The 12,804-nt window shown below is 36.3% G+C and overlaps 1 protein-coding gene across 1 annotated transcript; it reads left to right on the forward strand.

Annotated features, from left to right (window-relative positions):
* Positions 1-765: 765 nt before the first annotated feature.
* LOC109072102 (plexin-C1-like) lies at positions 766-7,759 on the forward strand. Its single transcript, XM_042722097.1, is given in 16 exon segments — positions 766-1,301; positions 1,304-1,782; positions 1,921-2,046; positions 2,215-2,349; positions 2,857-2,960; positions 2,992-3,081; positions 3,179-3,351; positions 3,463-3,565; positions 3,651-3,744; positions 3,947-3,976; positions 4,236-4,369; positions 4,469-4,648; positions 5,065-5,173; positions 5,912-6,088; positions 6,189-6,350; positions 6,531-7,759. Coding segments are annotated over 16 exon segments (2,607 nt in total). The 5' UTR covers positions 766-898; the 3' UTR covers positions 6,639-7,759.
* The last annotated feature ends 5,045 nt before the right edge of the window (positions 7,760-12,804 follow it).

Raw genomic sequence — 12,804 nt, forward strand, 5'->3', positions numbered from 1 at the left:
ATGTCAGCCGGAGCAAAACAAGACTTTGCGTTAGACTGATGGAGTTGTGCAGCTCATATAGCCGTACAAATAAGCTGCACCTGTTTGATGATCAGAGTCCGAGGCACGGGGATGATGGGTATTGTAGTTGTGAATCAGTTTAAGTGAGTGTGGGTGCGTGAGAGTCAATATTCAGGAGATGGAGCCCTCTGCTGGCCAGTAGCGGGAATCACGGGGTTCGTCTCCGTGACAATTAGTATGCTATCCTCTATTAATGGGGGTTTTCAGTGTCTCTGTGGCTTATAGATACAAAAATCAAACCTGTATGGCAACAATAGACTTTGTGTGTATATTATGATGCGCCATTGTCAACAGAAATAATATCCAAATAATGTTTATTTATGATAAACTATGATAGTAGTTAACTGAAGCTTATAATAAGATAGAAAATAGAAAAAGACAGATAAATATAGTTTCACCAAAGTTCATCAAATATCAAATTATTTCTAAATAGCAATAAATTCTATTTTTGTGTATTCTATAGTTTTCTAAATATGAATCTGTTTATGTACCACAAGGGTGCAGCAGTAACTAAAGAACTGCAGAACTTCAAAAAATGAAAACTATTAAATATAAAGTTTGTCAGTAAACTGAATCCAAAAGAGTACATACTTGTTCCTGACTCGTATTTTCTTTTGTGTTTAGATCATAAAATGTTTTTCATCATCAAATGGTATAACTATCAAAACATCTAAATGTCGCAGCAGGGCTACACATTTATTGGTGTGTTGCGCAGAAGTCATGTGCATCCTCAGAGCCGCTGCTTTCACTTCCATCCACTTCACGAGTGAACGCTTCTGAGCGCAAGATCTCTGTGACAAGATCTCTAAACTTCAGCTGCTCGTCACGTGTGTGCAAGATGAGAAGATACTTACTTGGAATACTTTTACTTTTGAAATATTGCATTTGCGTCGATGTGGTGAACTTTGATGGAGACATTAATGACTTTGTCGTTGGTAACAGTAAGTTATTTGTTCTTACTGATCATCGACTACATCAGATGAGACACGATCTATATGAGGAGAAGAGGAAAGACATCACTAGAGTTAACATTCTGGTGCCTTTTGAAGCGAACGGCACCCTGATAACTTGCGGGACTTTTGAAGATGGATATTGTGAAGTTCTTGATATAAATGACATTACAAACAGTATTTACTATGAAAGTAATATATTGGTAGGACCGAAACAGGATGAGAAATCTTACTCCTTAAAAACCATTACGAACCTAAAAATCTCAAAAAAACAGATAACCACGCAAAAGCTCAAGATACACGGTATTCTGTTGTTAGCTTGTGGAACACTTTACAGTCTCAACCAGGAGGGATTTTCTCAATACTAGCAAAAGGATCATATGCCATCATTCAGAGCACAGTGAGAGATGTGGAGTTTGTTGATGGATTCCAGAGAGTTTCGCCCTCAGAATCCTACATATTTCTCAACACAGAGACTGACAATGAGAGGAAAGTGCTCGTCCTGAGGATGAACAGCACTAAAGAAAAAAAGATAGACATCATCAAATCCCTACAGAGTGCGACGATACGATGCTGCAGTGATAAAGTTCGTCCAGTGCTCGTCGCCTGCACCGTTATTCCCTCAGTGAACGGTGTTATTTGGGCAGGTGTGTTCAGTGCACAGAATCAGCAGGATCCGGAGAACAGCGCGCTTGCTCTGTACGACATCAGTAACGTTCAAGACAGAGTGAAGGGCTTCTGCGCTTATGATGAAAAGCCATGTGGTTATAAGGTTGGAAATTGCATTCATACATGTTTTTAAATAAAATGACTCTGAGAACAGTATTTCACCTTATTGATGTTGCATGATAAACATAGCTGTATTATTCACTAAAGTCATATAAAGTTTATGTTGTTGTTTGTGTTTCAGAATGGTAGTGAACTTCAGCCGCTCTCTGTGGTGTTCAAGTACAGCTCAATGTCAGCAGTGGCAGCAGTTAGACATGGATCCTGGATTGTACTCTTCATAGGAACCAGTGATGGACAACTCATAAAGGTCTCCTTCACCTCTCTCTCACATGTGCTTTTATTTTCACTAGACTCACAGAGTTTTTATTTTTAAGCACATGCCCACCATTTCCATTTACACATATAGCTATAAGCTTTTTTTAATTAGGCTACTGCAGTCATAATTCATGATTTATATTTCTGTTTGTTTTTCTAGCTTATATTGGATGAGAAATTCACACCAGGCTGTCCAACAGTGCTGTATAAATCTGATGATGAACGAGCAGTTCTTCCCAGAATGCACTTTGATCCAGTAGATTACAAACATATCTACATCGCTCTGAAGAAACAGGTGAGATTTAGAAAGCCGGAGCAATTTAAAAAACAATACAAATATATCTATAAAAAAAAAAAAAAAAAAAAAAAAAAAGTGAAGAATAATAAATAGTTGCTGTAGGCTATATAACATTTTAATTATACAAAAAAAAGTTTACACATTTATAAAATGAAGGGTGTAAGTAAATCTATTTTTGATACGTTTTGCAAGTACTGATATGTGCGGGATTCATTGATTCATGCTTTGATGTTTGACCTGTTTTTGGTCGTTTATCCTTCGCACCTATCGATCACCTACAGCTGTGCGAGCGTAATCGTTGTTTTAAAATGAAGATTAAAAAGTGATACTGCTTTTCAGTCTCAATATGAAAGGAGTAGTTTGACCTATAGGCATACTTTTGTCCAAAAATTTAATCCAAAAACTGCCCCACAGTTAGAAACCACTGTATGTATGTCAGATACTTTACTGTGTGTTAGACCAAATCATCATTCCTTTCTCTTTCTGCTCATGTTTTCGGTGCAGTTAAGAAGAGAATCTATGGTTTCATGTGCTAAATACAGTACTCTGAAAAACTGCAGAGCTGCTCAGGATCCTCTTTGCGGCTGGTGTGTGAACACTCACAGGTCAGCCTGCCTATTTCAAGCGTGATATTTCACACAACACACATGTCTGTTACCTGAATTCATGGGTGTCCATCCCAAAAAACTCTCTTGAGACACAGCTGTTTTCATTTCAGATGACAGAGAATTCTTCAAGAAAGGTAGACATCAATATTTATTTATTTATTTTATTTTTTTCATTTGAAATACATTTACAAGATTACTTTTTTACCAACCATTGCCCTCTCTTCTACACTGATTACTCTACATCTTGCCTTTAGCCTAGAGAGCACAGGAAATCATGCCTTCTCATGTGCCTTCACCAGAGGAAACATGAAGCTGTGTGACGGGTCTGATCTGTCTGCAGCTTTCCCAAACTGCTCCTGTAGTTTTTCTGACCAGATGCTCTATACTGGAGGTTGGTTCTCCTTCAAAGAAGTTGTATATTTACTAACATACAGTGCATTTATCTAGTCAGAAAATGATTATTATAATCAGAAACATATGGTAATCTGTTCAGGTTTAAAAGTCTCTGCTACTGTTACTATTGAGGATCAGAAGATCACAGAGATGCTGACACTGAGGAACTGCTCCAGTATCACAGAAAATACACCAAATGCTTCTTATACACAGTGAGAAATGCATCGTCTGAAATAGTTAAAAAGACTTCTTTGAACTTTTATTTCAAAAATAATAAAAAATATGAATTAAATGCAGGTGTGTTCAGTGTATCTCATCTGGGTGTCACTGGTCCTCTTCTTCGCAGCGTTGTGAATGGACACATGGACCCGGATCACAGTTAAACATACAGGTGAGACAATGAGACAAAAACAGGTGAGACAAACACCTACAATTCAGTGCTTGTATATGTGTATTGGTAATATGCACAATTTTCATAGAGTTAAGAGGATATTAATGCATTGTTGGTAGCTGAAATATCATTGCGTTGGCTGAAGTGAATTCAGGAAGTAAATGCATCACTCAGAGTTCTCTCTCTTTCTGTTTTATTTTAGGATGCATGTAAAGATCTATTTCCTGAGATGGTAAGAACAATTTGTTTGTAAATTTCTTATATCAGCAGCAGGTGTGTCACAATCACCACTTTTTAAATGATGTATACAGTATATTATTCATGAGTAATTACATTTATATTTTATTAATGTATTTTATAATTACATATTATTATTAAGTTACTTTTAACATCTATTGTACATTGAAATACTGCAGTCATATGGACTTTATATGGATTTTGTGCTGGTTTATGGTGTTTCTTTACTGAGCCAAATCTTTTGTGTTTTGTAGAAGCCGGAGATTCTCTCTCTGGAGCCGAACAAGGTTTCTTTCCATGGCAGAAACAAAGTTTTACTAAGAGGAAGGAACCTGGAATCTGTTACTAAAATCCGTGTTCGATGGAATCTGGACTGCATTTCTAAAGAGTGAGACTGTGTGTTTGTTTAGTGGTATATACAGTATATGAATGTGTGTGTATTCAGATGAATTGTACTGTATATCTGTACGTCAATGTTTCTCTTCAGATCTCCAGTGTTTGATCGCTCCAGTGACACTTTAAGGTTCCACATTCCTCCCAGTGGAACTAAAGGAACAGTGAAAGTGTGTGTTGTTACTCCTGACGACCGTTGTCATGGTAACATTACCATCACATACGTTTCCCATCCCAGCTGCACTGGAATACAGCCCACAGTCAGCTGGAGCAGGTCAGACCGTTTCAGACCAACTTTCATTCTCAATGAAATTAATGTCACACAAAACAAACCATTCAAAACATAAAAAATACAAGAACATTATTTGCATGGAAAAAATGAAATATGTTAAGCAATGCTCTGCAGAAATAGCATTAAAAGAGATGAGAAACAGTTTGATGGCGAGTCCATTACACGGCTGACCGACTAGTCTTGCTTAAAGTTTAGTAAGAGCAAACTTCCTGACAGCCAGAACATTGTTAATACTTATGATAGGTTTCACTTTCACTGGCTGCAGAAGTGTTATATTGTGTGACTGTGAAACTCATGCACAAAGGTGAGTGGTTGGAATTAAAGCTTTAATACTGTGTTTTAATATTGTTTCATATCATGTATTACTGCATGAAATTGTTTTCAATCTCTTCATTCAGTGGTGGAAGGAAGATTCATGTTCAGGGCAGCAATCTGGAATTAGTGGAGTCAGTTACTGTCCTTCCCTCTAATAAAGTGCTGAAAACACAATACAACACAAGCTCAGGGGTAAGATGTGTTTATTACCTCAGCTGTATCTGACACAGACGTCAGCTAATTATAACTTAAGTGAGTCTTCAAAAAAGCCAATATTCACACATGTAGTGCATGACTTTATTTAAAATTACAATTTAAGTTCACTTATAATATTAATAGACGATGCAATGCAAATATCAACCACAGTGTGATGTCACAATCAGAGGGAAGTCAAAAAGAGTTTTGTTGGAGGCAGACTGACAGTAATCAGGGCACAAAAAGGATTGAGAAAGGACCTCAAGTCGAGACTCTGGTGTTACTCGAATTGCAGCCACACTAAATTTTGGAGCGCTCTACACAAGTCTATCACCTCCGACTGCAATGATTTTTTAAAACAATTTTTAAAATGATTTTTTAGTTGTCAGGATGGATTTTGTGGAAAACTGCATACTGTATATACGCTGTTTATCCACTGGTGTCACATAGCTCCAGCTAGTAGCGTGAAGCTGAAAATTTGTTGTCACAATAAACAAGAAGAAAATGAATCATTCAAGACATCCAACCTCTCACCAATCACTGGTTGTAAAAACAAGAAAATGTTGTTCAGAAGAAAAATTTGTTCATATGCACCATCAAAGCACGTTATATTTTTTAACCACAATAGTGTAGCTTTAAAGAAAATTGGATTCCTCATGTCATAATGCCTTTTATATTTTTATTTAAAGCTTCACCTGTTTTAATAGTCATATTTTCATTGTCTCTCTCTCTCAGGATGTGTGGTTTCACTCCCACCCTTATGATGGCGGTGGTCAGTTTAGCGTCTTGTTAAATGTTGGGAACTCCACTGTGCACTGTGCAGGTTATGGTTATTTCTCCTACAAGCCTGATCCAGAGTTCACTGGATTCACCAGCTTACAGGTGGCCAACAATCTACAGGTGAACATTCAGGTAAAAAACTTCTTCAGACAAGCAAGATCTGCCCTTAGAATTTGAGCTGGCAACTGTGCATTGATGGCACCAATTAATCTTTGGGATCCCTGTTTCTCAGAAAAGAGCCGATATGCTGAATTTGGGCATGAATGAGGTGACTGTGATGGGTTTACAGGGAGATCAGGAGTATCAGTGTGTTTTGGAGAAGATCGAGTCCAATGCTGTCATCTGTAAGATTAAAGTAGAATCAGGAGCCGTCCCAGTAGTGGACTCACTCATTGTAAGTCTGTTTTTTGATACTGTTAATTATTTGGTAGTTCTGTGGATTATATGAAAGTTCATCATTTGACTTGATAATACTGCTGTGTTAAGTTTAATGTAAATCTTAACTTTTTAAAGTTAAGATTTGTAAAGTTAAGATTTACATTAAGAAAAGAATCTACTTTCATTGTCATTTCAGATCACGGTTGGGAATTATGTTCTTGGGATGAGTGACACAAAGTATCTGTTCTGCCTCAGTCCACAGAATATAACTGGCCATGTATGGAAAAGCAATGGAAACAAATAATTCTCAGCATCTTCCAGGAAAAATCTAAATATACATTTGGGCAGATGTTTTTTTTTTCTGTTGCATTTTCTTTATACTATTTCTATATTATTTTTAATTAACAGTTCAGCTTTAATTAACACAATATGTATTATGTTATGTTCTGTAACTATTTACCATTCACTGTTTCAGACACATTCAAACATACAAAGTTTCTAAGAAAAAATATGATATAATGTTTACATCTACTACATTATAAACAGTCAATTCAAGGGTCCTACAGAGGACAGGTCTGTTATTAGTACTGTGGTACAATTATTTTGTTGTCAATGACTTTGGTTATAATTTTTTCATTGTACAGCTATGTAATTATATTTTGCTGTTATTAATCTGATAACTGTTATCCATATACTGCATTAAAGAGCATATTTATTCATAAAAATGGCTAATATACAGTATATAATCTATATAATCTATAGTCTGGTCTGTATTTAAATGGACAAACACATAAACACTTAACATTCTCTCACACAAACATGCTTCTTAGTTCTGCAAGTCATCAGAGCACATCACAATGTATGCTGCATTATTAATCAGCAGGTCTAAATTTTAATATGGCTAAAGTCCTGTTCAGATTATTCCTGTAGTTACATGACTATTAGCCCGTTCAAGCACAGAATTACACGTGAAGGCATAAATAATGAAAAATAAAAAATTGGCTCTTTGGTCAAAAAAGGTTCCCGAACCCTCGTCTATACTGTCTTACTGCAAAAAGACCAAAAATAAAGGTTTTAGGTTTATTAAAGTGTATTTGGGTAAAGACATAGTTTGGAATATGGATTCACTCATCTTCTTCTCTAGTTTTTTGCATATAATACTGTAATTTTCAGACTTCAAAAAGTCCTCTTCACTGCAAAACTATCTTTTATTGAAACCAAGCTTCCAACAAAACTCATTTTAACTTTCCTCTGATTGTGACATCACACTGTGGTTGATATTTGCATTGCATCATCTAACATTATAGGTGAACCTCAAGGGACATATTAAAAAAACCTCATGCACCTCATGCACTAAGTGTGAATATTACCTTTTTGAAGACTCACTTAAGTTATAAATAGCTGACATCTGTGTCAGATACAGCTGAAGTAATAAACACATCTTACCCCTGAGCTTGTGTTGTAATGTGTTTTCAGCACTTTATTAGAGGGAAGGACAGTAACTGACTCCACTAATTCCAGATTGCTGCCCTGATTTTTGATTTTTTCTTTAAAATTATTGTACTCGTTCATTCGGGTGCTCATGTCACTAACAAAGATACAACGTAATCTACTATAACTACAGAGTAAAACGGAATAAAATCAAATGTAACAATTTATTATCAGTCAGGTAAATATGTATTCTGCCAATTACATACCCAATTCAAACATATAGAATCATATCAATACAAAACATCAAATTCTCAAAGATGAATCTAAAAGTAAAATATGCATACCTGACCTTAGAAAATACATAGTATGTATACCAAATAGGCACTCCTTTTCTAATCTTAGATGTCTTTTTAATATAATTTACTCCCACAACACACATGCCAATGACCTGGTTATCATTTCTCTTGACGCAGAGAAAGCTTTTGACCAATTGGAGTGGTCTTATCTGTTTAAAGTCTTAAGAAAGTTTGATATTGGTGATAGTTTCGAAAAGTGGATAAAGATTCTCTACCTTAAGCCCTCTGCAAGAAATTCTGACTAATAAGATGCTCTCATCAACATTTCAACTACACAGAGGTTCCAGGCAAGGTTGCGCTTTATCTCCCTTACTCTTTGCTTTGGCACTCTTCATTCTAACTGGTCTGATTCGTTCCGACCCTTATACATGGCATATAGCACAGGTACTAGTAAAATCTCATTGATGTGAACATCCTGTTATATGCTAAGCTATATCGCAAGGAAACTTCTCTCATTTTGATCTTTCTGAGCGAATTAATACAATAAAGATTCGAGATCTTTCTGTTTATAAATTTACCCCTTTAAAATAACACAGCAAAAATGTAAGTATTTAGGAATGGAGGTTACAAAGGATTTTCAGTCATTATTTAAGGCTAACTTTCCCCCTCTAGTGTCTAAATTGAAAAATAATATTCAGTTTTGGAGATCACTTCCCATTTACTTGGTAGGTAGGGTTAATATTATTAAAATTATTTTTCTTCCTCAAATTCTCTATCTTTTTCAGAACATCCCAATATTTTTATCTAAGATTTTTTTCAAGCAATTTGATTCAATCATTTTTTCTTTTTTACGGGATTATAAAGCCCATCGAATAAGTAAAGCTCATCTTTGTAAGCCTAAAGCTGATGGAGGATTGGCACTCCCTAATTTCTCTCTTTATTACTATGCCAGCGCTCTCCATACTATTATAATGTGGCTACATCCCAACTTTATACAGTACACTCCACTTGGATCCAATTGGAAAGAGAAGCATGTAGCCCATATGATATTGTCTCCTACAAAGCTAGAGAAATTGGCTTACAATCATAATTGTATAATCCATAGTACTATTCGCATTTGGAAGCAGATCAAATCAGAATTTGTAATAAAGTCCTTATCTTTCCTCTTACCAATTGGAGGGAATCCATCATTTATTCCTTCTACAATGGATTCTGCTTTCACAAAGTGGAGAGACGTGGGTATTCGAAAAATTGGTGACCTATTTACTGATGGTTGATGTTATGTCTCCTTTAGTCAGCTACAGGCAAAATACGGTTTGCATAAAAAAAAATTTTTTTCCCGATATTTACAGCTCAGGGACTATGTAAGAAAGCATTTGTCTTGTCTTGATGAGGCTTCTTCTGCTAAGTTTGATGAACTATATTAGGGCACGCTTGGAGGGGCAGCTGGGGTTAGTCACTTTGATTTCTCTACTGTATAACTCTTTATCCACAACTTCACCTTTACACAGGGTACAAGATTACAAACAAGTGGGAGCAAACCAGAAATGGGGGAGGAGATAAGTGACGAGTTATGGGTAATAATGCATTGGAAAATATTCATAAATGGTCTGTTAATTCTCGGCATTGCCTTATTCAATTTAAGATTATTCATCGACCTCATTACTCTAAAACAAAACTGCATAAAACAGAGATTTTTTCAGATGTTTCCCCAATATGTGATAAATGTCAGACAGAGGAAGTCACACTCTTGCATAGTTATGCTCTTTGCTCTAAGTTAACTTAACGTGGTAACATTGTAACATTGATTGTCAAATTGTTGAATTCCCTAATAAAAACATTTTAAACACACAGAAAATACATAGTATGAAGTGAAGAGACACACACCACACTACGGGCTTTCTGGCTACAGAATCGCCCTGATCCTTTTGCTGCAATCCTTTAAAAGTATGTATTCACCTCAGACCAAGACAAACATCCCCCCTAGATGAAGACAGAAACTAACAATTGGAATTTGATTAAGTCAGGTCCCAGACCCTGTATTATCTTTTAGTCTAATTTAAAAGAATGTAATTTACATGGAAGACCCTGGGAAAGGGACTCCCATTACAGTAATCAAAATATCTCTTAACTCTTAGGATCTGTATTATCTTTTAGTCTACTTTGTAAGATTGAGACCATTGTACCAGTCGCCCTGAGACAATCCAGATGACACCAAACATGACTGTAAATATCACTTGCATTAATGTAGAATATTATACTATTGGCAATTCTGAGTGAAACTAAGTGGAGGGAGTGTGATGGTGAGGTGTGAACTGCTAGGTGTGTGGTGCGTCTCCGATGGCACTGTTACTTATGCAGGATGGTATTCAAGAGAGTGCTCAAATGTTAATTATCAGGAAAGTCCTTTGTTTTCTTAGGGAGAAGTCGTCCCTCAGTCCAGACGGTCCGACTCCAGCCTTACACAGCTGTGTCTCAAGAGAGTTTTTTGGGATGGACACTCATGAAGTATCTGAGCATTCATCTTGAGTAGAACATCTTGATAAAAACAGCATCAACCAAAATATCACTACAGAACTGTTGCACACTGCTCATCATGTCTATATAGATGATAGAGAAAATTAACATGCTTTTCTACAATTAGGCATATTTAATGTAGATGCAGTCTAGAGCACGACTGTGTTTATGTGTGAAAAAATCACACGTGATAAATGTAGGCTGACCTGTGAGTGTTCACACACCAGCAGCAAAGAGGATCCTGAGCAGCTCTGCAGTCTTTCAGAGTGCTGTATCATCACAACGAATAACACAGACACTCTTCTTAACTACATCAAAACATAAACATAAAAATATGATAGTGAACAGAAGACACATCTATTTTAGACTTATTATGTGATGCCAGCTTTTTAAGATTAATTTTCAGCAATAATTTTTAAGTATTCTTTCCAAAACTGTCTAATAGTGATCAAATTGTGAAAGTGACAAAAGTAAAAAAAAGTGAAAGTGACGTGACATACAGCCAAGAATGGTGATCCATACTCAGAATCGTGTTCTGCATTTAACCCATCCAAAGTGCACACACACCGCAGAGAACACACACACACACACACACACCATGAACAGGCATTTATGCTGTGGCGCCCGGCGGAACTGTTGGGGGTTCGGTGCCTTGCTCAAGGGGCAACCTCAATCGTGGTATTGCCGGCCCGAGACTCGAACCCCACAACCTAAGGGTTAGGAGTCAAACTCTCTAACCATTAGCCCACGACTTCCCCCCCCAAGCTAATTGTATCTAAAGTAGTAAAAAATTATGGTTTTTTTATATCATGAAAAGCCAAGGGCGAAAAAAATTAACACAACTGAATAAAACATTTTTGTCTATGTTTTAAGCGATATTTTTACTTTTATGAATTTTATGATTGCTTTGCTGGGCTGGAAATGGGGGATGAAGGGGGACAGAGTCCAGACATTAAATTTCGAGGGCGACAGCATTCCACTTCTAGCTGGTTAGATTTTCTTAAAAAATAAAAAGTTCTGCACATAAATGTAGTAAAACGTATTGGGATGTTTTTGTCTATAGTCAGCTTTTGTGGTTGGCCATAATACCTGCAGCCTGCAGCCAATAAAATGCTTCTACTCCTAACAGAACTGATTGTGAAAGCAGACTACTTCAGGTAAAATAGAATATATCAGATGAACCACGAATTTTTGGAAAAATTCTGAACATCTTACTTTAAAAGATATATGGAAGATATGGATAAATCTGTGTTTAATGTACCTGAAATGATGCAGGTTTTTATGTAAACTCTGTCTAAAAATAAAGTTGTCTAGCCGAAAAGAGCTCGCATGAACGAGATCGAGTTACTTTTAATGATTTAGAAAGAGAGTTTGCAAATGTGTTGGTGATTTTATATACAGCAGTGGTGATTGTACAATTAAGTATTGAGCAATATTTAATGTACAAACATTATTATTACAGGAATAGTTTGCTTGAATTTATGCATAATTTACTGTTATTACTATATTAAGGTAATGTAACATGAATAACAAGAATACTGTAAAATAAAGTGCTACCCAATATTTATATGAAGTAATATTTAAACATTTTCAATACATATAATACAAATAACATATTTGAGTGTAATATCCTAACACACAAAGTGGACAAGTGTGAACAGTGAAAAAAGTGAAAGTGGAAAGTCGTGATATTTGCCAAGTATGGTAACCTAACCTACTGCATTTAACCCATCCAATGCACACATACAGCCAAGTGACAAGTGAACACACACCCGCGGAGCAGTGGGCAGCTATATACAGTGCCCGGAGAGCAGCTGGAGGTTCAGTGCCTTGCTCAAGGGCACTTCAGCCATGGGTCATTGAGGGTTGAAGAGAGCGCTGTTCATTCATCTCCCTCCCACCTACAACTCCTGCCAGCACCGAGACTTGAACCTGCAACCTTCAGAAGGTTACAAGTCCAATTCTCTAACCATTAGGTCACAGCTGCCCCCAACTATATTCATTTCAGGGCGTAGCAATTATTTCATAAGTTAGTGGGGGAGAATTAATATAGGATAATTTATCATTGAACTGAACTCACAAACATGTCACAGTAAGGAGACTGTATACTGTATCAGTAGAACAATAACATGCATTAGACATCCAGTGTTATTTAGCTGAGAGTCATTTAGGTTTGAGTGATGTTTTTTTTATTTCAAGCTCCTAATAAAAAGTAATTTTGCTTTA

This window comes from Cyprinus carpio, chromosome B4 (genome assembly GCF_018340385.1).
Source record: "Cyprinus carpio isolate SPL01 chromosome B4, ASM1834038v1, whole genome shotgun sequence".
Classification (NCBI taxonomy): domain Eukaryota; kingdom Metazoa; phylum Chordata; class Actinopteri; order Cypriniformes; family Cyprinidae; genus Cyprinus; species Cyprinus carpio.